Source organism: Acinonyx jubatus, chromosome E1 (assembly GCF_027475565.1).
Source record: "Acinonyx jubatus isolate Ajub_Pintada_27869175 chromosome E1, VMU_Ajub_asm_v1.0, whole genome shotgun sequence".
In the NCBI taxonomy this organism is placed as follows: Eukaryota; Metazoa; Chordata; class Mammalia; order Carnivora; family Felidae; genus Acinonyx; species Acinonyx jubatus.
Window position 1 is genome coordinate 22,614,710 of NC_069397.1, and position 22,845 is coordinate 22,637,554.

The 22,845-nt window shown below is 36.1% G+C and overlaps 1 protein-coding gene across 3 annotated transcripts in view; it reads left to right on the plus strand.

Moving 5' to 3' along the window:
- The window catches only part of TAF15 (TATA-box binding protein associated factor 15), a 28,390-nt gene extending 5,878 nt beyond the window's left edge, over positions 1-22,512 (plus strand). Inside the window, exons 2-17 of one of the 3 annotated variants that reach the window (XM_027034357.2) lie at positions 436-475; positions 1,971-2,022; positions 2,110-2,194; positions 2,277-2,379; positions 4,533-4,726; positions 5,775-5,895; positions 7,138-7,182; positions 12,945-12,979; positions 13,597-13,629; positions 14,844-14,953; positions 15,958-16,087; positions 18,757-18,849; positions 19,986-20,067; positions 20,184-20,272; positions 20,381-20,897; positions 22,183-22,512. In XM_027034357.2, coding sequence (XP_026890158.1) covers positions 436-475; positions 1,971-2,022; positions 2,110-2,194; positions 2,277-2,379; positions 4,533-4,726; positions 5,775-5,895; positions 7,138-7,182; positions 12,945-12,979; positions 13,597-13,629; positions 14,844-14,953; positions 15,958-16,087; positions 18,757-18,849; positions 19,986-20,067; positions 20,184-20,272; positions 20,381-20,897; positions 22,183-22,222 — 1,769 coding nt within the window. In that variant the 3' untranslated portion in view covers positions 22,223-22,512. The remainder of the gene's footprint in view (positions 1-435; positions 476-1,970; positions 2,023-2,109; positions 2,195-2,276; positions 2,380-4,532; positions 4,727-5,774; positions 5,896-7,137; positions 7,183-12,944; positions 12,980-13,596; positions 13,630-14,843; positions 14,954-15,957; positions 16,088-18,756; positions 18,850-19,985; positions 20,068-20,183; positions 20,273-20,380; positions 20,898-22,182) is intronic. The other 2 variants (XM_027034359.2, XM_027034360.2) reach the window with 2 other exon arrangements.
- Positions 22,513-22,845: the final 333 nt, after the last annotated feature.

Genomic DNA, 22,845 nt, shown 5'->3' on the forward strand with positions numbered 1-22,845 from the left:
CTGACAGCCAGAGCAGTCTAGTACAGGGGAAAGGTGTATATGTTGGGCTGGTGAGGATATGCAAGTCAGTGTAATCCTGGGGATTTATCTCGTCAGAGTGTATGTCTTCCCCTGCCCCCATTTGGTCTTGGTTAGTTTCAGTAGATGTCTTTTTGTACACAGAGATAGCTTGAGCTTTGAGTTTTTGTTAAAAGGATGGATTTTTCACTGATTTACATTTGTTTGCTTGGTTCTTGTGACCGTCAGGACACATTTGTAGAGTAGTTGTTTTCAAAGATGTAAACAAATCTTTCCACAGTATTTTTAACTAGTTTTCCTTCTGTAGTTAATATTTATGACATTTTCTTAATCACATTTCATCTATAAGAGCTAAACTCAGCCTTTGAGGGAAGCATAATTTTAAATAAGATTTAAAATTCTTTTTATGTGTTTTAGATTCTGGAAGTTACGGGCAGTCTGGGGGTGAGCAGCAAAGGTAAAGTATACGTATATTTTAATAATACCATGTAAGAGTAGAACTGAGGAAAAAAAGATGAATTTAGTTAGGGTTTCCTTTTGAGATTTGGTATCTGGATTTCTAAAAGAGTTAAATATTAGCTTGTCAAGGAAAAGAGTCAGACTGTGTACATACATACTAAAACAATTTTTCCTTTTTTTTTTAAAAAAAGCCTGCTTGAATCAGTAAATTCAGATACCCCCTAGAAATTAAGACAAATCTCATAGGTATTTTAAAGATTGTTTTCTTTAGGAAATTTTAAAAAAGTAGTTTCTTAAGTCCTTAAAAGGATTTAAACAATTCAACCAATATTACAAGTTTTTAGAGAAAGCATTTCAGTTTTTGGTTGTATAAAATGCTAATATTTTTTTCAGAGCAGATTTTCTTGAAGCACTATAATAGAAATGCTTAGCATTTTAAAAAGACTTCTTACCATGCTCACAGTAAAAAGAAAAGTCTGTTTTTATGTGACCATATACATGCAGTAGGGTTCTTTTACGTGCCAGGAACACAGTCTTCATCTTGCACTATAAATGTTTTGCAGCTCAATGTGAGATACTCAGAATAGCATCTCAGGTATCTTCTGTCGTCAGGTTTTAAGCTCCATGAAAACAAAACTAGTTTGACTTTTTTATTCTCCTAAGATAGTGCTAACCTTATAATAGGCAACTAGCAAATGTTTATTCACTGAAATGTATTTTATAAAGTAAAATTGTGTTAGTACTTGATAGTTATAGAATAATAAGATGTTTTTGTTTTTGGTTTTTTTTTTTTTGCAAATATTTTATCTTATTTTGGCAGGCATATATTCAGAAAGTTTGTTTCTGACTTGTTAGGGTTTACATGCTATAAAATTGAAGAAAATTCAGTTCTGAGGAAGGTACATTTATTCAGTCAACGAACTATATGCTAGGCTGTGCAATGAGACAATATAATTTCATTCAGTGATAAGACTCAGAAGATACACATGTCTCTACCGAGGCACAAAAATTGGACTTTTAGTGCCTATGGTGCCTTTTCTAGGAAGATAAAGGCAGATTTAAGGCAGATGGTAGGAAGAAATTAACCTGTAAAAACATAGCTAATTTGATGAAAGCACTAACTTAAAAAGTCCTCATTTTTCTGCTTCAGATATTATGGGTTTTGCTTCCATGTAGTCACTCCCACCCGCAGGTATAATTCTCTTGAGATTTTCTAGCTCTAGTGAAGTTTTATTTGTGGGATATTGTTAGAGTGAAACTTTTGGTGCTTGTTTGGCATTCAGGAGGTCTGGGAGTGACTTCATTTATGTCTTTACACTCTTTGGTCACCACCTTTAAATTTTAGACTCTTGGAGGCAGATTGACAATTTCTCAGAAGAAAAGCTTGTATGGAGTTGAAAGTTGAAAATGAAGATAGGGCTTTTTTTGGTTTTGTTTTTAAGCTTTTAAAATTCTAGCACATCTCTTTCAAATAGTACATTTTTCTTTTACAGTTATTCTTCCTATGGAAATCAAGGCACCCAAGGTTATGGACAAGCACCACAAGTAGGTTAAAATATAAATTAATGTGTTTCATAAATAATTATTCTTATCTTAAGTAGGTGATGAAACTTGTATTTACCTAAATTTCAGAGCTATTCTGGCTATGGACAAACTACTGATACCTCATATGGACAGAACTATGGCGGCTACTCCAGCTATGGACAAAGCCAATCAGGTTAGACTTGTTTGTTAAATTTGCTATTTTAGAAATTTAAAAATCAGATCATTTACTAAATGGTATATCCATCCAACCTTAGGTTATTCACAGTCCTACAGTGGTTATGAGAATCAAAAGCAGAGCTCATATGGCCAGCAGTCTTATAATAACCAGGGACAGCAAAACACGGAATCATCAGGAGGGTAAGGAAACAGTAAAGGCACTGAGATTATGTCGGGCAGTGGAAATAACACTTCGGGTATTAAATAGACTTCGCCATCAAATTCCTAGCTTTAAACATTTTTTCAGAAAAGTTTTGATGAAGTATGAATTTCATAGTATTGTGTTATAAATGTGGAAATTGTCACCAATGTCATTTGATTCTTATGATGTGGTTATTTGTAAAATTACTGTTGAGGTGTATGTAAATGCACATGATTTAAATGTTAAAAAGGAAAATTTTGACCTCTGCTTTATACCTGAGATTAAATAAAAACCTAGCTATAAAAGGACACTTCTCAGTGCTTACTTTTATTTCCATTTTATTTTTTAGCCATTTTAATGTATTACCTTTATTACCTTTTTAGGGACAAAAATATTTAAAAAGTGCCAAAACCTATCCACATATTTCAGATACTCTAAATATATTTTATTAATATAGGTAGGTAAATACATACCAGCAAGTTTACAGGTTTAAGTATTTTTTTGGGGGGGGTTTGGTTTTATAGTTTTTAAGTTTCAGATGAGAGGAGGCTGTTCTTATTACTAATTTTAGTGATAGCAACTTAATTTTTTTTATTGTGCTTTACATTTTCTAAAATGCTTTTGCATTCCTTAATTTATCCTTAACCACTGTGACATAGTGTCAGTAATTATCCCCATTTTGCAGAGGTAAAGAGAAGTTATTAAGATTATGTAACCTGTTAAGTTACATAGCTGAAAAATGAGGCAAAAACTGAGCTTACTAGTATTCTGTCTGCAGTGAAAAAAATTATTCTAAGTGAAATTCAGTTAAGTAAAAACATTGGGGAAAGATTTATGAGGTTGCATTGTCAGTGTTATAGATATGAAAGTGTTTTGAAAAGTAGAAAAATAGAGTAGAAGGAAGATCTCTTCAACCCCTGTTGGTTAGTTTTAAATTTAGAAGAATCCTTTTATAAGGATGCATTTTTGGAAGCATATAAATGCATGTAAATGCAAACCAAAGAAACGTGTTAGATTTGGTCTGACCACCATTTTAATGGGAAGTGCTAGGTGCACCGGGGTGGCTCAGTCAGATAAGTGTCTTGAATTTGGCTCAGTTCATGATCTCACGGTTTGGGGGGTCAAGCCCCACGTCGGGTGCTTTGCTCACAGCATGGAGGCTGCTTGGGATGCTCTCTCTCCTCTCTGCCTTTCCCGTTCACTCTCTCTCAAAATCAATAAATTAAAAAAAAAAAGATGAAGCACTAGGGTTCTGACTGTTGATGTGATGTGCTTTGGGTACAGAGTTGGGGGAACATACTGATCTTTATTAGATTCTTCTCATCTGATGCAGAATAAGATGTGACTATTAAGTTATGAGATTTTTTGTTCCCTTTTTGTAAAAGTAAACATTAGAACTCAAATCCAATTTAAACGTTCCTTTTAACATCCCCATCCTGAGAACAGGTAATTAATAGTCCTGTTGCTCAGAACATACCTAGAAATTTCTTTTTGAATTGCCAGAGATAATAAGAAAGTAGTCTCATTATTTGGTAGACTATTTTCAGGTGTAAAAAAAAAAAATGGCATCACAAAGCAAGTTCCTTCCTCTAAAAATCTGAAAGCTATCATTGAAGATATTTAGGAGAATGTAATATAGGTTGTAAAGATAATTATAAGAGAATAGTCCCGCCCCCCCCCCCCCATCGCTCCTCTGCCTTTTGGCTAAGATCAAGTGAAGAGAATAGTCCCCCAAATATTATGAGATAACGTTGTTAAATGACAGAGCTTTTTAGTGTAACTGTTAAAAGGACTCAGCACTTGTGATATATTTGTTAGAGACATATTACTGTACTTTGTGGCACCTTTAATTTTTTTAAATTCAAGGAGATGGTAAGAGGCATAGTGATTTTTTGCTTTACCAGTGTTTTCAGAGGTGCATGTGGTTTTCCTCATAATGTGGGATTTCTTCAGTGATAGTGCAATTGGTTTGAAGGCCATTCCACTGGTGATAAGGAGATTTTGTAGATAAAAGAACTAAATCCTTTGCATCAGAAAGTAGTATTAAATATGGTTGAGGTCTAGCTGGTCAGGTCCCTTCTGTCAGTCTCAGTCAACTTGCTACAGTGAACATAATCCTTCTATAAATTTCCAATTCTTGATTTCTGTTTAGCCAAGGTGGAAGAGCACCTCCGTATGACCAGTCAGACTATGGTCAACAAGATTCGTATGACCAGCAGTCAGGCTATGATCAACATCAAGGTTCATATGATGAGCAGTCAAATTATGGTCAGCAACATGATTCCTATAATCAAAACCAGCAATCCTATCATTCACAAAGAGAGAATTACAGCCACCACACACAAGGTATGATATATTATTTTTCTTTTTTCCTCTCAGAATTACAATGAGTTCTGGATTAAAAGACCTACAGGATTTTAGTTGTTTGTATAAATTCAGTGACCTTGAATATATGTTCTTCTTTCTTATGGCCATTAAAACTAGTTTATTGGATTTCCATTTCTGAATTTCTCAGAAACTCCCAAATGGTCATATGACTTTTTGATGATTGATTACCTGAATTTCCTTTGTTGTGTCAGTTAACTTTGATCATTTGACAATGTTGCTGCTACCATTGTTTTGGTAGTGGTGGTATACCTGATGTAGAGAAACTACCTATCAGGTATACCTGATATAGAGAAACTAATCACCAGTAATTAACCTTCTCTCACCTCATCTAAGAAGGACCAGCCCTTCTTTCACTTGTTTTCCTGTAGCACTTAGACTATACCACTGATATTTAGGAATTTGTCCCATGTTTCAAGGGCACAAGTCCTGTCTTACTCATTTGTACCTTCATTACCTACTATAGAGCCTGGTTCATAGTAAGTGCTTAATAAATATTTGTTGAATAATTGAATAAATAAGCAAATGAGTAAAAGTGGAAGCTTATTCACTGAATATCTTCAGTGAACATATTCACTGAATATGTCTCAGTTTTAAAATCGTTATTTCTTGTCCCTGCTTGATTTACATTTAAGTATTTTTGAGGTGAAGAAATAACTTTTTAAGATTAGGGTTATGCTTTTCATCTAATTTATTAAGATTCTGTACCCAATGTTGCACTTTAGCTATTCCTCATCACTATCACATCAAATGGTGATATCCATGTCACCATTTTGTTATCTGACTACGTAGCAGGATGGAATTTGACACAGATACAATTCCCAAACACATTTAATTCCAGATGTTTTTTTGATGGCTTGCATTTGAATTCTGTATATATGTGCCATATTCCAAAGAATATAATGTATAACCTAAAGAGCCATTCAAGATTATGTTATGGGAAGCCTTTGTCAGAAATGACCCATGGTTATTTATTCATGTGTATATTATTATTATTATTTTTTTGTAGATGACCGTCGTGATGTGAGTAGGTATGGAGAAGATAATAGAGGATATGGCGGGTCACAGGGAGGAGGTAGAGGGCGTGGGGGATATGACAAGGATGGAAGAGGTCCTATGACAGGATCAAGGTAAGTATTTAGGTATAGGTGCCTACATTCCTTCTCTCTTTAATTTTTAAAAATTTTTGTGGCTTTACTTAGCTGGTTTGATTCCAGCATCTGATTTAAGAGGCTTAAGTAGATTATGTTTTAGAGAAGAAGGCAGAAATTCAAAATTGATTTTCAGTCTTCAGATGTCACATAAATTACCTGAGGATAGGCTGTGTTAGTAGTTCGTTTATGTGGTGTATATTAAACACCAGTGGAGAACATTCCCATTTTGGTTGTGATTAAACCACTTAATATGTTTTTCCTGCCAGAGCTATAGAGTCTAAACTCCTTTAAATGATGACTCTGGGAAATCCAAGTATAATATATGTAAAAAATAAAAGGTAAGTTAATTTTAGATTGGAGTGCAGAGAAGCTGTTCCTTAATCTTGAATCCCCTTGGGAAGAGAAAATATTAGGTGATAGAATATAAATGTGGGGTTGGCAAATGAGAAAGATTTTTGTAATTAAACTATTTGGTCTCCCTTCTTTAGTAAATAATTATTGGAATAATTAGTGCAGCATTCCCTGTCATTATGTATTTTGTTCAGACTAAGCTGTGGAAAAGAAGACTTGTAAATTCAGCTTTTCTTTTCCAGCTTCCTTTTTCCCTATTGCTAGTTTTATCAGGTTTTGGTATTTAATTTTGGTATATGTTATGAAGTTGGTTTTAAAATTACTTTTAAATATATTTATAAATTTGGCACTTTGGCCCTAAAAACAAGAATGAAAAAATAACTGACATTTGTTGAGGACACTCAGATGAGGTTTTCAGGTTGCAAATTCATGTGTAAAGTACACAGGCCTTAAAAGATAACTGTGTTCCTTGGGAATTGAAATTGTTAGTAGCCTGTTAACTGACACTTAATAATATATCAGTACCAGTTCACTCTTTTGCATCTTAGGGACTGTCTGTCCCCTCAGCTGACCTGAGAGACATACAGCATTGTTATTTCTTCAAGTGAGCCAGGAGTTTGGTCACTGGCTTGTATTTCTCTGTGTTTAGTATTCAGTGTATTGATATTATGGAAAAACTAAAGCGTAAACTTACTTGGTAAACGTTTATAAGACTGAATATTAAGTCTTTTGATTGATAACCAAAGTCAGTTTACAATATACAAATATGTTATTGTGTGCTCTTCATTATCAAAGTGAGCAGCCTGCCATCATGTGGATGTAAGTGAACAGTGTTAAGTGACATGGTGCTTACTTTCTACCTAATAGCCTCCCTTTCACCTCAAACAGAATCCCAAACAAGATAACCAACAGGTATATTTAATTTTCCAGCTAATATGTTTTAGATAATTGGCTTCTTTGGAATGCTACATGTTTTGCAGGATATCATAGGTTTAATTTTCTTCATAAGGAAGCTGTATGCTATAAATTATTAAACTATGACAGTGTCTGAAAATGGTAGAATCCCACTTTTCAGGAGGAGGCAGGTAGGGAAATCTTTAAAAATACATTTTCATCTTTGAGAGATGACTCATCTTAGAATCAGAGATTTGAAAGGGCCTTGAATGAACCTCTTAATAGAAAAGGGAAGCTCCATACCATAACCAACTTGAGAGTCCTATTTTTAATCACCTTTATAATTTCCTTGGCAACATATTTCAGTATAATTTTTCGTCCAGACTTGATCATGAACTAAGTTTTTGATTTTCAAATTGTATTTAGGCTTAGAATCTCTTCATACAGTATCTTATGTAGAAGCCCACTATATCTTAGGTAAAATGATACTGATCTAGTTTATGGTAGGATTGGGGGAGGGGGTCTTGTCCAGTTGTTACCTATACCCCACTCCCCCCAAGCCAGTAGATGACATGTTCATGAAGGGCCTTTTTTAGAAATCCACGTGGATGATGATTATTCTTTGTATTGGGTTGGTAAATTTTTTATATGAAAGGCCACGTAGTAAATATTTTAGGCTTTTTGGGCCATATGGTTTCTGTTGTAACTGCTTACCTCTGCCCTTGTAGCAACAAAGCTGCCATAGACAATATATAAATAAACATGGTTGTGTTCCAGTAAAACTTCATGTACGGATATGGAAATTTGAAGTTCATGTGATTTTCATGTGTTACAATATCTTGCTCAAGATGTGCTTTTTAGCTTATTTATAGGGATAAAGTATTTTGAATTAGAGTAAAAATGCCCAGTTTCAGGATTTTTTTTTCACACTTGGTTTTATATTTAAGTACCAAAAATATCCAAACATTTTTTGTTAGTCGTCATCAACACTCCCATTTGTGTTTCTAATCATCTTACTTAAAAAATTACATCAAGGTTGAAAATACAATCCTTTCAGGGCTGTTTGAAGAATATCTGGCATTAGTTAGGTTTATATTTAAAGAAGAAGGGGCATGGTTTGTGGGTGAGTGTGGGATATGTTGTAAAGGATGGGGTATTCTTAGACTCAGGTTGTATGATTGCTTGGCTAGAGGAAGAATACAAACCAAAAAAGCTGTCAGCTTTCCAAATATGAAAGAAAATGTGTGAAAATTATAGGGACTATAGGAAACAGTGTTTTTCTTGAAAAAGCAGTTGCAGCAAAAAAAAAAAGAATGAATATCTAATTGTCATTTAAAATTGATCACTTAGTGGACTAGAAGCTTAAGGCTGTAAGATCTCTATGTATTTTTAACTTCAGCATTGTGATGAATGCATTGCAAAATTGCCAGAACTTTATAGATTGCTATTTTTCATGATTAAGTCATCAAATTAAGTAACTCTTTTCAGGCTTTAATATCTTAAGCTTAAAAAAAGTCATCTTGAATTTTGAGTGTCTTACAGGAATTTTTGATTAGTTCCCTTTAAAATGTTCAGGTGATAGTCTAGAAAAGCACTGCCCAATAGAAATGTAATATGGGTCACAAATGTGAGCCACATATGTAATTTTTTTAAGTTTATTTATTTTGAGAGAGAGAGAATCTCAAGCCAGCTCTGCACTATCAGCGCAGAGCCTGGCATGGGGCTTGATCTCACGGATCATGATATCATGACCTGACCTGAAATCAGGAGTTGGACGCTTAACTGACTGAGCCATCCAGGTGCCCTGTGTAATTTAAAATTTTTTAGTAGGCATGGTAAAAGAATGTAAGCAGGTGTAATTAATTTTAATAATATATTTTACTTAATCTAACATACCCAAAATATTTTATCGTGTAATCAGTACAAAAATTATGGAGGTTATATATTGCTTTTTTCATACTAAGACTTTGAAATCCATTTTGTATTTTTATATTTAGAGTGCATCTAAATGTTTATTTTTTTTATATTTACATTTCAGTTTAGACTGTCCACATTTCAAATGATTATTAGCCACAGGTGGCTATTGAATACTGTATTGGACAGTGTAGCTCTAGAATGATAGATATATTGGCTTTCTGAAATGTGGGTAAATGTTGAATCCAGAGAGCCTTTTTACCACATAATACAAGATATGGGAGGAAATAAAACATAAATATATCTAGTGTTGAGAATGGTATTTAAATCCATCCAATCATTTACATTTGGAATTAGTGTTAGTCTTCTTCACACCTAAAAAATTGTATTTTGGATTTACTACTATGAAAGTATAAGCACAGTGGTTGTTTTTTTTGTTTGTTTGTTTTTAACTGATCTTTTAAAAATTTTAGCTAAGTCCCTTTTTCTCTATAGATAATGGATTTTCTGGGAACAGAATTTTCTGTATTGTCCTTTTACTTTTTGGCTGTTTAAGTCTTTGAATAGATATATTTAGATTTTTTTTTTAATGTTTATTTTTGAGAGAGAGACACACAGAGTGTGAGTGGGGGAGGGGCAGACAGAAAGGGAAACAAAGAATCTGAAGCAGGCTTCAGGCTCTGAGCTGTCAGCACAGAGCCTGAATTGGGGCTTGAACTCATGGACTGTGAGATCATGATCTGAGTCAAAGTCGGACGTTTAACTGACTGAGCCACCCGGGCGCCCCTAGATTTTTTTTAAATTAAAGATTTGGAGTAGAGATTCTGTTAAAGAACTTTTTCTTGACTAGTATCTGAAATTAAATGACCATTTTCTCTAAATATGTAATACCGTAACAATGGAAGAACCCTCAGAGTCTACCTTAGGGTAGGCTGCTCATTGTGGTTTTGAACTTGGGACAATTTCTGTAGTTGAGTCAAGAATATACAGTTGGTTTTCTTATGCAGGGGGCTCAGCCATAAATTTGAGTGTGTATACTCTACATTAAATACCTCTACTACTTCACCTTAATATATCTTTACTTTAGGAATTCTTTATGTGTACAAGTTTGCTGCTTTTTCTGGGAAGAAAAATTGTTGTGGTAACATCTTGGCTTAGATTTTCACATAACTTCATTGGCCTAATTGGTTAGTGAAGCCTTAACTTAGTATATGGAAAAGGGACTTGAAACTTGACTACAGGTTTGAAAGATTCTTAACCACAGGCCCATCTTCTAGTGCTATTTGAGGTTTATTTAGTATATTTAATATAATAACTTTCTTTATAAGGGATTGTAATAGAATATGTTAATATGGAATTTCTTAATAAGTGAAGAGAAAAATGATTGAAACATTTGAACTTGAAAGAAAGCTTCACCTAGAGTTCTAGATCATCTAGACTGGTGTTTCTCAAACTTTACATGTGAATTCCTTGGGGATCTTATTAAAATGCAGATTATAATTCAGTAGGTATGAGGTGAGGCCTGAGATGCTGCTCTTCTAAGATGTTCCCAGGCTCTGCCTGTACTGTTCTTCCCTGGAACACCCTTTGAGTAGCAGCAAGGATGTAAAAACTCTTATTTTGTGAAGGAGGATACTGAAGCCTAGGAGAATTACAGATTTGTCTAATTTTTCAAGATTGATCAGTGATAGTAAAGACTATATCCTGAGTCTCTTAGTTTGAAGACTAGTACTTTCTCAAACGGATTACGGTGTTTTCATATTTATGGCCATTGTGTTGAAATCTTAAGCAGCTGCTGTATTTTCAAAGGAAATGCTCAGTATATGTGACTTAAGTTAAAATGTCATTCTCTGGAAACAGGAAATAATAAACCTATTCAAATATCCCTTTTTTAATGTTTTTATTTAGTTTTGAGAGAGAGAGGAGGTCAGAGGGTCTGAAGCAGGCTCTGTTGACAGCAGAGAGCCTGATACGGGGCTCAAACTCACAAACCATAAGATCATGACCTGAGTTGAAGTCAGTTGCTTGACTGACCGGGCCACCCAGGTGCCCAAATGTCATTTGTTTTATAGCACTTCTATTTTGCAGTGATATTGCTTTTTTTATTGTTCAAAGTTATGTTGCTGGCTAGAATAGAAATGACAGGAATTAGCTGATGTATACAGTTGCAAAATTTCTTTCCACTGTGGCCAGATGAACAGTTTGGTATTTGGTTAATATTAACATGACTGCAAAATAATTAAAAGGGGTCTCTTCTAGCACTTACTTGAAAATTTCCTATTTAAAGAATCTACTTTATCTTGGGGACTTTAACCTCCTGACAGGAATATGGGCTTGATATTTTCACTAGTTCATTCCTCACTTTTTAAAATTTTTTTTGAGTTCTCATGATCATCTTTGAAGAAACCAGAGATATTTTGGTGTCTAATAATAAGATTTTTGGCAGTTTATACTCTGTTGGCTCTCCTTTCTTAAAAGAGTTAAGTGGTGATACACAGGTCGTTTAGAAGTGTAGGGAGAGCTTGGGTACTGTTCTGAAAGAGGGGTCTTTAGAGACTCAATGGGAAGCTATATGTATATAAAAGACTAGAGCTTTATATTGTCTGTATAGCCTTGAAATAGCCTTATTTTTTTTATGGTTTTCCTGGAAAACAAGTAAAATTAATAGCAGATCAAGATGCATGTGTCTATACTAAGCTGGTTGCAAGGGGATATTTTTTACATCAAGGTAGCAGAAGAGATTTATAAAAGAAGAATGCTTTCTCATTTAGTTGGGGTGATTTTTTTCAGGATGGCTCAGAAAAGCCATCTACCTAGAGACTAGAAGGGGCCGTGTTGGTATTACAGGAGAGGCTTTAAGCAGTGAAGAGATGTTAGTGTATTGGGTTAATTTTTTGGATTATAGTAGAAGATTAATTGTAGTAGAATATTAGATATCACCATCTGAAAACTGGGTGTTTTTATTTCCATGACAGCACATGAATTCTAGAGGGTTACTTCAGTCAAGAGAAAAGCTTTTAATGTATGAGTATTTAGACAGTGTCTTGATTTTTTTATATAAATTTATACACACAAGGACTATTGACTTATCTGGTAGCGGAAATATGCCAGATAGAGTCATTTTCTTGTAGGTAGCTGGGATATTGGAGTATGTTGCATTCTGTCTCTGATCTGGTCTACTGATTGGTGTTACAGAGCATTTGGCAGCATGAATCTCAGTAGCTCTGATATGAGGAGATCTAGTATATTATATTGGGTATAGGAGGGCCGTTTTAAGTTATGCTTTCTTTTAGTGCTCATTTTATCAGATTTCTGAATGATTTGAGATTTTTTAAGACTACTTTCAGGCTCACTTTTGTGTATATTTATACCTTTTTTTAATCTCATAAAACCCATAATTTGGTTTCACAGTAGAACATACTAAAGTTTTTACCTCACCTATTCTGCTATCAAAATCTTAACCTAGCTTTATATTGTTCTTCCAGTCTTTTTCCTTTATTCTCATATTTTAAAAAATATCCCCTTGGAAAGAATGTTTGCTCTATTTATCATTCTTCATTCTGTGCCTCCAGCATTTAAATTATGATATGAATAGAATCCCTTTGGCGTGGGGTTGGGAAGATTTTAAAAGTAGATTAGATACATTCTGTAGTAAACTTGAAAAGGAACCCTTGTGGAAATAGATTCTTGGGAAAACACTTAGGTGAAAACATTTTGGAGTCTATGAAATAGAATTTACTGGAAAGTTAGAGGTGCTACTGTTTCCCTAGGCGCTCTACTTATGACAGTTAAGTGTAGATTGAGCCCAGGGCTCAGCACATTAGAGACTTAAGGAAGAAATCATTTCTTCAATTTTTCCTCTGCAGTGGTGGTGACCGCGGTGGCTTCAAAAATTTTGGTGGTAAGTGCTGAGTATCCCAAAATGTTTCAGTGGAAATGCTATATAAATCTAAAAGCCACCAATATCCCGCAGACGCAGTCTAAGCCCTTTCTTACTCTGTTGAGGCTGGTGTGTGTTGTGTGCTTTAAAAAAATTAAATATATATACATATATATATGTCAAAGAAAACATTAAAAAGTCAAAGTTGATCTCAAACAGTCCAGTGGGTTTCTACGCAGTGAATTTGCATGAAAGAGTCTGTGGTGACCAATGAATGAGACTTTCAGTGGATTTTGACAATACATTTTTTAATAAAGGTAGCTGACATGGTGTTTTTAAATTATTAGGGTTTTCCAATCAGCCTTCACAACCAGAGCTTAACAAAAGTGATAACTAGCATAATGCCAAAGTGGCGGGTACTGTCTGGGACAAGTTTAAGGAAATAGTGACTTTCATCTTGATTTCTTAAACTTAATAAAACTTAATTTATATATTTACTTTGTAAATCTGTGATGGTTGACTTTCAAGGATTTTGGAAGTTTTGACTTCATGCCTTGGTTTTTATTACTATTTTTTCATGATTTCTAATGAGTTGCTTTAAATAGCTTTTTTTTTCTTTTTCTTTTCTTTTCCCTTAGGTCACAGGGATTATGGACCCAGACCAGATGCTGGTAAGGTTTATGGTAGTTTGTGACTTTGCCATTAAGAGACTGTTAGTTTTCCAATTTTTCAAGGAAAAAAAGTTGGAGGAGTTAAGACAGGAGGAAGATTTAATTTGACAGTGCTTCCGGAATTGGGGAGCTTCACTTCTAAAAATATACCAGAAAGAAAACTTCAGGGAAATTGATTGGAAAGTTTGCTGGGGAAAATTGCTGTGTTTGTGGTTTCCCATGTTCTGCTTTTTCTTTTGTGAAGAAAAAACTTGATTTTTTATTGCTAATTAACATTTATTTAAATACTACATGTCAGACGAGAGAGTTGGTATCATTGGGGAATTAGAAGTAGAAAAACTATGTTTAAGAAAATACTGCATTGGATTGGTAGTCTGCCTAGTGGGCTTAAGAAACCGAAGTTCCTACCTGAGAGAATTGTCTTACTCTAGGCAGAAGTCACCCATTTCATGTAGCTTTTATTTTTGAATGAAATTCAGGGCCACCTGCAGCCTTTGGGGAGTTATGATTTAGTTATTAAAAATCTATTTGAGGCAAAAACTTTTAATATATATTGAAATCAGAACTTTTGTTTTTATTAAGATGCCAGAGTATTTTATATGGAAGGCAATTTCTGAATTATCCCTTAATGGACGAATTTTTGTACTCCTTTCTTACTTTGTTGTATTAATCCAAAAGTGTGCGTGTAAGGTAAGGTGTGTGTCAAGGTGCCCTTACGCTCTGGTATCTACAAAGTTTATTGCAATGGACAAGAAACTAGCAGTTGTGGTTGCCTTGCTTGGAACTCCAAAGTGTCAGATTTGGAGAATTTTCTACTAGAGAGCCTTACAAGTATTGATTAGCTATAAAGAGTTAAAGCTCTCCAAAGAAAGGAATGCTGATTTATACTAACTTTCTTCATCTCTTCATGAACTTTAGCCCTGTATCTGAATCTAAAGAGCAAGATTTCTAAGATCTCGCTTAATTGGTCTGTATTTCACATAGTGTGGACTTGATCCACTTTAACTGCAGTTTAGTTGTAAGAATTGACCTGCTACCAAAAAACTGGTGACCACTTTGCCTGTTGATACAAGATTTTTTTGTATAGTGGTTCTTTTTCCTTTTGGTCATAGAAACAGTTGAATATTGGACAATTAGTTATTGCTCTTGATTACTAAACAGGATGCAGTAAAACCAAGGTTATGTAAAATTAACCATAATTTTTTTCCCTTTAGATTCAGAATCTGATAATTCAGATAACAACACAATCTTTGTGCAAGGACTTGGGGAGGGTGTGTCTACAGATCAAGTAGGGGAGTTCTTTAAGCAAATAGGAATTATTAAGGTGAGTAGAAAGTATAGCTTATGTTGAAAATCTCATAATTATTAACAAATTCTAGTTAAGATACATAGATTACGTTGTAAGCCCAAGGTTTGTTTCTTAAAATTCCCTTATACACATGCTCACCCATGTCTGTAGGCCTTTTGCTAAATTTGCTAAATACATGAAAATTTTATTCCTTGTGTTTGTCTTTCCACAGCCTGCCACAGCTTTAGCTTTCAATCTTGGGCTCTAAAAATAGTCTCTGCCTAGGTCCTAAAATTGTGAGAACGAAATGAGATTGTGAGAACATTTTATGGATTCTGAAATGCCAATATATGCGAACCGAGCTGTACATTAGCCCAATATATAATGCTTTATTCCATAACTATGTTATTCATTGTTTACTTGTGTCTTGTGTACTATTTGTTTCATGCATGTAATTTTCATGTTTTCAACTAGAAAGCAGCAGTTAGAATAGTGTTAGTAGATTGTAGCAATTGCCTGAAATCAGTTTACAATTGTTCTTGTTTGGTTTCTGTGTAATACTCATGTTTTTTCTTTCTTTGGGAGTTAAAATTTCTTAAATTTTTTACTCATGACATGTAAAACATTCACACAGTTCTGAAGAGTAAACATTCTTTGTCTTCCACTCCCATCCCAGCCAGCTTCAGTGTGTATACATTAGTGGCAGTCTGTTAAATTTGCCTGGTGTACATTCTTTCTGACCTTTTTTTTAATGTTTTATAAGGTATATATTTACCTGAAGCATTACCTACATTTTTTTGTGTGGGTTTAAAGAAATTATACATAGATAAAACAGTATATTATGTATTGTTTTCATAGCTTGGGTTTTACTTAAAGTATCTTAAGAGAATTTTCCTTTTCAGAACCTATAGATAACCTCATTTTTATATTAGGTACATAGTATTTGTAGTATGTATATGTGAATTCCTTTTTAAAAAATCTTTATCTGGTTTATGATCACTTTTTCTTAAAACACTAATACCAACTTGTTTGTTTCTCAGACAAATAAGAAGACTGGAAAACCAATGATAAATCTGTATACAGACAAGGACACAGGGAAGCCCAAAGGAGAGGCAACAGTGTCATTCGATGACCCTCCTTCAGCTAAGGCAGCCATTGACTGGTTTGATGGTATATACCTCATTCATACAGTTTCAATATGCAGTTTGGATAAATGTTGTCCAGTCTTGAAGTCAAACTATATTCTGGTAGACTGGTTATTTTCATGTTTACTTTTGTGGGTATTCTATTAACAAAACAGGCCAGATTTTTTATATACCTTTAGAAATGAGATAGATGAGCTTTCTCCTTGTTTGTCTCAAATATTTCCTTATTATCATGCCTTGTGCTTGAAGCCACTCTGATGGAGATTTAGAGGGTTGGCCTGCTTAAATCTGTTCTTTGTAAATTTAGATTAATTTCCCTTCAAATATAAAATTAATACATATTTGGAAGAAATAGTAAGACATTTTTCCCCTGAAAATAAACTATGGGAAAGTAGAAGAAAGCAGTAAAGCATCCAGTCCTTTCTATTCAGAGATAACCGTTGATAATATTTAAAAAAGAATTTTTTTTTAATGTTTGTTTATTTTTTAGAGGTGGGGGGACAGAGAGCAAACAGGAGAGGGACAGAGAGAGAGAGGGAGACACAGAATCCAAAGCAAGCTCCAGGCTCTGAGCTGTCAGCACAGAGCCTGACACAGGGCTGGAACTCATGAAATGTGAGAACATGACCTGAGCCAAAGTCAGATGCTCAGGTGCCCTGATAATATATATTTTTAAAAATTTTTAAAAACATTTATTTATTTTTGAGAGACAGAGAGAGACAGAGCATGAGCAGGGGAGGGGCAGAGAGAGAGGGAGACACAGAATCCAAAGCAGGCTCCAGACTCTGAGATGTCAGATGTCAGATGTCAGCAACCCCCTGACACGGGACTCAAACTCACAAACCGCGAGATTGTGACCTCAGCCGAAATCGGACGGTTAACCAACTGAGCCACCCAGGCACCCCTGGCTAATATTTTTTACTTACATTTCCTTCCACTCTTAAAATGTATTTTAAAAATAGTTTATCATTATATTCCAAATGTAGTTTTGTTTCATGCTTCTTTCACTTAACATTTTAATAGTCATTTCCCCATGTTATTAGAAATTCATTGTTTTGTACCCTAATAAGAAGTAACACTGCATGTTAACTGTGGTTTATAGTCTAGGCATAATTCTGAAAGCTTTACATGATCCTCAGTTTGATCCTCACAGTAACCCTATGAGACAAACCCTGTATTATTATTTTATAGATGTGGAAACTAAAGCACAAAGAAGCTCTATAATTTCCAGGATCATAGCATAATTGACAGAGTCAGGATTCAAACTGAGGCAGTCTGGCTCCACTGTCTCTAAAGGACTTAACCGTGCTAATTAGATTGACAGACACCTGAGGTCCCTTCCACTTCTGAGATTATTGTACCTGTGTCTTTGAAAAACATAATTGCATTTCCTCTTCAAAAATGAGATTGGATTCTCTATCTGTCCTCACCTTAATATTGTTTACCTTTTTGCATTAATCTGTCAGGACTAGCACCTTGCTATTGAAGGCTAGGTCCATTTTTCCTCACTTTTCTGTGTTTGCCATAGTTTTGGTGAATTAAAAAGCAATCTCTTTTGCTCATACATATTCAAAAATTATTGTGCCTGTTGCCCACAGGGCATATGAGCCTCTTAAACCTAACTCCATAGTTCAGCTCATTCATTCTACAGCTTTGAAAATACTGATCTGTGAGTGGCTTCTTATATTATACTGTCTGGTACTGTGAAAAGTTGCCAGCCGCAATGATGAGTGCTTTGGTCAGGGAGCTAAGGCTCCTGCAATTCTGACCATTTTATAAAATCCTTGGGTACCTTTTCCTTATATGTCAGTTCTCTTGTTTAATACAAAATAAAAAGATTAATTCCTGTCTCTAAGGCTGTGAGGCTGCAGAATATATGTATGTGTGCACGTATGTAATTATATATGTATGCAGTTTTTTGCATGTATTATTTTTAAAGCTAATTCTTGCATATGGTAAAAAAGTTTCAAACTGTACCAGAAGTGTATAGTGAAAAATGAGCTTTCTTTCCACCTTTGATCCCCAGTGATCTTTCCCCTGCTGAGAGTGAGGCATAATAGGCAGTGAATATATAGTGTATGTGTATTTGTAAAGGTATGTGTACACATGTATATGTGTACACCCACACACTAATTCCCTTTAAAAAGTAGAAGTGGTAGTTGGGACGCCTGTGTGTGGCTCAGTCGGTTGAGCGTCTGACTTCGGCTCAGGTCATGATCCCATGACTTGTGAGTTCGAGCCCTGCATCGGGCTCTGTGCTGATAGCTCAGAGCCTGGAGCCTGCCTCAGATTCTGTATCTCCCTCTCTCTCTGCCCCTCCCCCGCTTGTACTCTGTCTCTGTCTCTCAGAAATGAATAAATGTAAAAAAAAAAAAAATTAAAAAAAAAAGAAGTGGTAGCATACTACACACAAGGTTTTGCATTTGGCTCTTTCCATAAAAAAAATATTAGATGTGGGTTTTTTACTCAGTAAAAAGTAACTGGGTCCCAGTGACAGATCTGCTCTATTCAATAGATGATAATCATGTTTTAACACTGTTACCTTGATTCTTTGGAATACTAGTGTGTTTGAATTTCTGTGAGGATATGTCTGTTATTACTCTGAAACTAAAAGTTTCCAAGACAGTTTTATATTTTTGTTGAGAGGTAAGATGTGGAGTAGCACTTCTTTAAAATTATGTTCTTTTTTCTTAGGAAAAGAATTCCATGGCAACATCATTAAAGTGTCCTTTGCTACCAGAAGACCTGAATTCATGAGAGGAGGTGGAAGTGGAGGTGGGCGGCGAGGTAAGATACTTGTTGTTCACAGGCCTGGATATTGTACACAGGGTTTGAATTTGAGTCCATGGTCTGTCTCTATTGTGTGAATTACTACTTCTTTCTCTCCCTAAGTTTTTTTACTTAAATCTTTTTTTTTTTAATTTTTAAAAATTTTATTTTAGTTTTTAATTATTATTTTTTTAAATATTTATTTTTGAGAGAGAGAGAGAGAGAGAGAGAGAGAGAGAGCACAAGCGGGGGAGGGGCAGAGAGAGAGGGAGACACAGCTTCAGCCTCCAAGCTCCCAGCACAGAGCCCGTCGTGAGGTTTGAACCCATGAGCTGTGAGATCATGATCTGAGCCCAAGTCGGACATTTAGCCAACTGAGCCACCCAGGCACCCCTTAGTTTGTAATTCTTTTAAAAGAAATTTTTATTTATTAGAGAGGGTGTAGGCACATGGGAGAAGCGGGGAGAGAGAGAGAGAATCCCAAACAGGCTCGCTTCATGCTCAGCACAGGGCTCAATCCCACGACCCTGGGATCATGACCTGAGCTGAAATGAGGACTTGGACACTCCAACCAACTGAGCCACCCAGGCACTCCATCTTTTTCCTTATATCTTAAAGTGAGAGTGGATACTGAAAGGAGATTGGGTAAATAAGGTGTCATAACAGCTAAGAAAGTAGTTGAAAGAAGGTTCTAGAAATCCCTTTGGAAAGTTGTGTAGCAGTTTTTTATTCACATGGAGATCAGGAGACAGTTGCTTAAATGATACTTAATTAGGTAATCTGACCAGTTTATAAATTCCCTGATACAGTTGCCGTCACCTTAATTCATTTCTATTGTGTTTAATTTCTTAAATTTCGAATATGTTTTCTCTGCCTTTATCACTGAGATTCTCAGACTAAGGAGGGTATTATAGAAAGTGGACTTTGAAGTTTTTTAGTGCATTAAATAATGCACTGTGTTATGTGCTTGCGGTCTTTTCCCACATTTCTTGGATTTACTAAATAAAGCCTCAAATGAAAAGAATCAGGGTCCTACCATAAGGGGTTCATTTTGGGGGTGGCCGCCCAGTTATTGATGGGTACTTGCTCTGGCTTTTCCTCTGTTTCATTAATGTCTACTGCTAGTTTTTCTCCCCTACTCCTCTTTCCCCCAGGCCGTGGAGGATACAGAGGTCGTGGAGGCTTTCAGGGGAGAGGTGGAGACCCCAAAAGTGGGGACTGGGTTTGCCCTAATCCGTAAGTATCTCATTTATTTTGTCAGTAATAGGGTTGGGATTGGGGTCAGAGGATGCAAGAGGGGGTTCTGAATCAATTGGAAACTATTGAACATTTTTATTTTCCTCCTTTCTCAGATCATGTGGAAATATGAACTTTGCTCGAAGGAATTCCTGCAACCAGTGTAATGAGCCCAGACCAGAGGATTCTCGTCCCTCAGGAGGAGGTGGGTCAGCTTTTTAACAGCAATTCCATGGCATTTATCTTCTGACTAGCATTAAGGGTGCTTTACATTATTCTGCTGGCCTTGCTGATTTGCATTTTTACCTTGCAGATTTCCGAGGAAGAGGCTATGGTGGAGAGAGGGGCTATAGAGGTCGTGGGGGAAGAGGTGGAGACCGAGGCGGCTATGGTGCAGACAGAAGTGGAGGTGGCTATGGAGGAGACAGAAGTGGTGGCGGCGGCTACGGAGGAGATAGAAGTGGGGGTGGCTATGGTGGAGACAGAAGTGGGGGCGGCTATGGTGGGGACCGAGGCGGCGGTTATGGTGGGGACCGAGGCGGCGGCTATGGAGGAGACCGAGGCGGAGGCTATGGGGGAGACCGAGGCGGAGGCTATGGGGGAGACCGAGGAGGTGGCTACGGCGGAGACCGAGGTGGCTATGGTGGAGACCGAGGCGGCTATGGTGGAGACCGAGGCGGCTATGGAGGAGATCGAAGTGGGGGGGGCTATGGAGGAGACCGTGGCGGCGGTGGCTATGGTGGAGACCGAAGTGGAGGCTATGGAGGAGACAGGAGTGGTGGTGGCTATGGAGGAGACCGAGGTGGCTATGGAGGCAAAATGGGAGGAAGGTGAGTATTACAATGTACTTGTTAATCTTTTTATTTTACTGCTCCTAGGGTTTAGGATCCGAGCCCTTTTTGTCACATTTTCTTAATGTCCAGTTGTTTGGAACTTGAATTTTTCATTGGAAACTCTCAATTAGGATGGAGAAGATTCATTTAGTTTTCTTGCTTAGAAATTTCTAAAACTCATTTTGTTTTGGAAATTGTTTCATAAATCTATATTTGTATGAGGGTGTGTATATGGCTGTGGTATTTTCTCATGGCTAAAGTTAATTGAGATTGAGAGGTAATTTGAAACTGTATGTAAATCAGAGGTTCTTAATGTTAAGTGAGGGGAGCACACCTTTCATAGGGGCATTTTCTGAGATCACATGTGACACGTGCCACCCTGTAGTTGTTTCTCTGGAGAGTCTGGTAATCCTTTTCCAGATGAAAATTCCTGATGGTACTGATGGGAGTGTGTTGTGCACATGATTGGTGTAGAGGCAGAAAAGTTGATGAAAAACAACTTCGATTATCATACTAAGCATCTGTATGCCAGATGCAGTATAGGGTAGTGAGAATTAGTATAGCATATGGTTAAGAGCATGAAGTTCAGAGATAAGAAGTCTCTGTTTTCAAATTCTGGCTTCACCACTTACTAGCTGTGTGATGTTAGGCAAGTTACTTAACCCTTTGGAGCATTAGCATTCCCATCTATAAAATGGGGCCAGTAATACCTCCTTCATGGAGTTGTATTAGATCATGTAATGACAGTTCCTGGCCCATAGTAAGTGCTATATAATTGTTAGATACTAGTAATTATCTATTGAACATGTCTTACTGTATAGCAAATCCTGTGGAAGTGTCTTTCTATTCTTTAGTTTAGTCCTCAGCTCCATGAGGTAGATGTATTTCCCATTTTGTGAAGTAGGAAACGTTGTGTAACTTTTCCAAGGTCACATAGTAAGTGGCAGACCCAGAACTCTTACATGAAAATGTGTGCTTTCCTTTTTCTGTTATGCCACTCGTCTGTTAAGAGTGCTTGACAGCGGTTTAGAGTCCTTACTGTAGATGGAAAGTTTTTAAGACTCAGTGATAGCAAAATCTTCCAGGAACTTTGTGGGTCTTAAAGCTGATAAATTAGATATTTATTAAGCACTTCTAGGAGTAGAGAAATAAATTAGGTATGGTGTCATTCTTACAGAAATTGTCAAGCTGATGCCAGTCACCAGCACCCTGAGGAAGTGTCTGATGCTCCCCCTTGGTAGAAAATTAGAATTTAGTCTGGCTCTTTATTTTTCATTCCTAGAAACGACTACAGAAATGATCAGCGCAACCGACCATACTGATGACTGTTTTGAATGTTCCTTTGTCTCTGACATGATCCATAGTGAAATTGCCAGAGTTTTGCCTGCTGCTTTCCTCGTGGCCTCTTCTTGGGTAGTGAAATTAAGTGACATTTGGATTTTTATTTGGGTGGGAGGGCTGGGACAGTTTTTCTTTTAGAAATGTCCATTGAAATTTCCCCATTTAGTTTTCCACCTCTCCTTTCCAACCCTTGAAGCTAAGTGCGTTGTAAAATATTGCCAAAATGGAAAGTGTTTTGTATTACTGCAATAAAGGCTGCTTGTTTTGTGGACTTTTGTACATTAGTGCATTGTTCTATCACACTCAGGATTCAGTTACAGCAGACTGTAACCCTAAAGAATTAGGAAATTCATTCTGTTTCATTAACTTAAAACGTTACTTTCAACAATACTGAGCTCCTGCTCTGTTTAGAGTAGTAATTTGCAAGAATAACTGCATGTCAGAATTACCCGAGGAGGTTATCAAGATTAGATTTCTAGGCCTCACCCCAGGTCTACTTGGTCAAAACTTGTTAAGTGTGGGGAGCTAGACCTAGGAATCTATATCAGGCTCACCAGATGGTTTTGATACAGTCACTTTAATGGCAGTTGACAGCTGTGAGCCA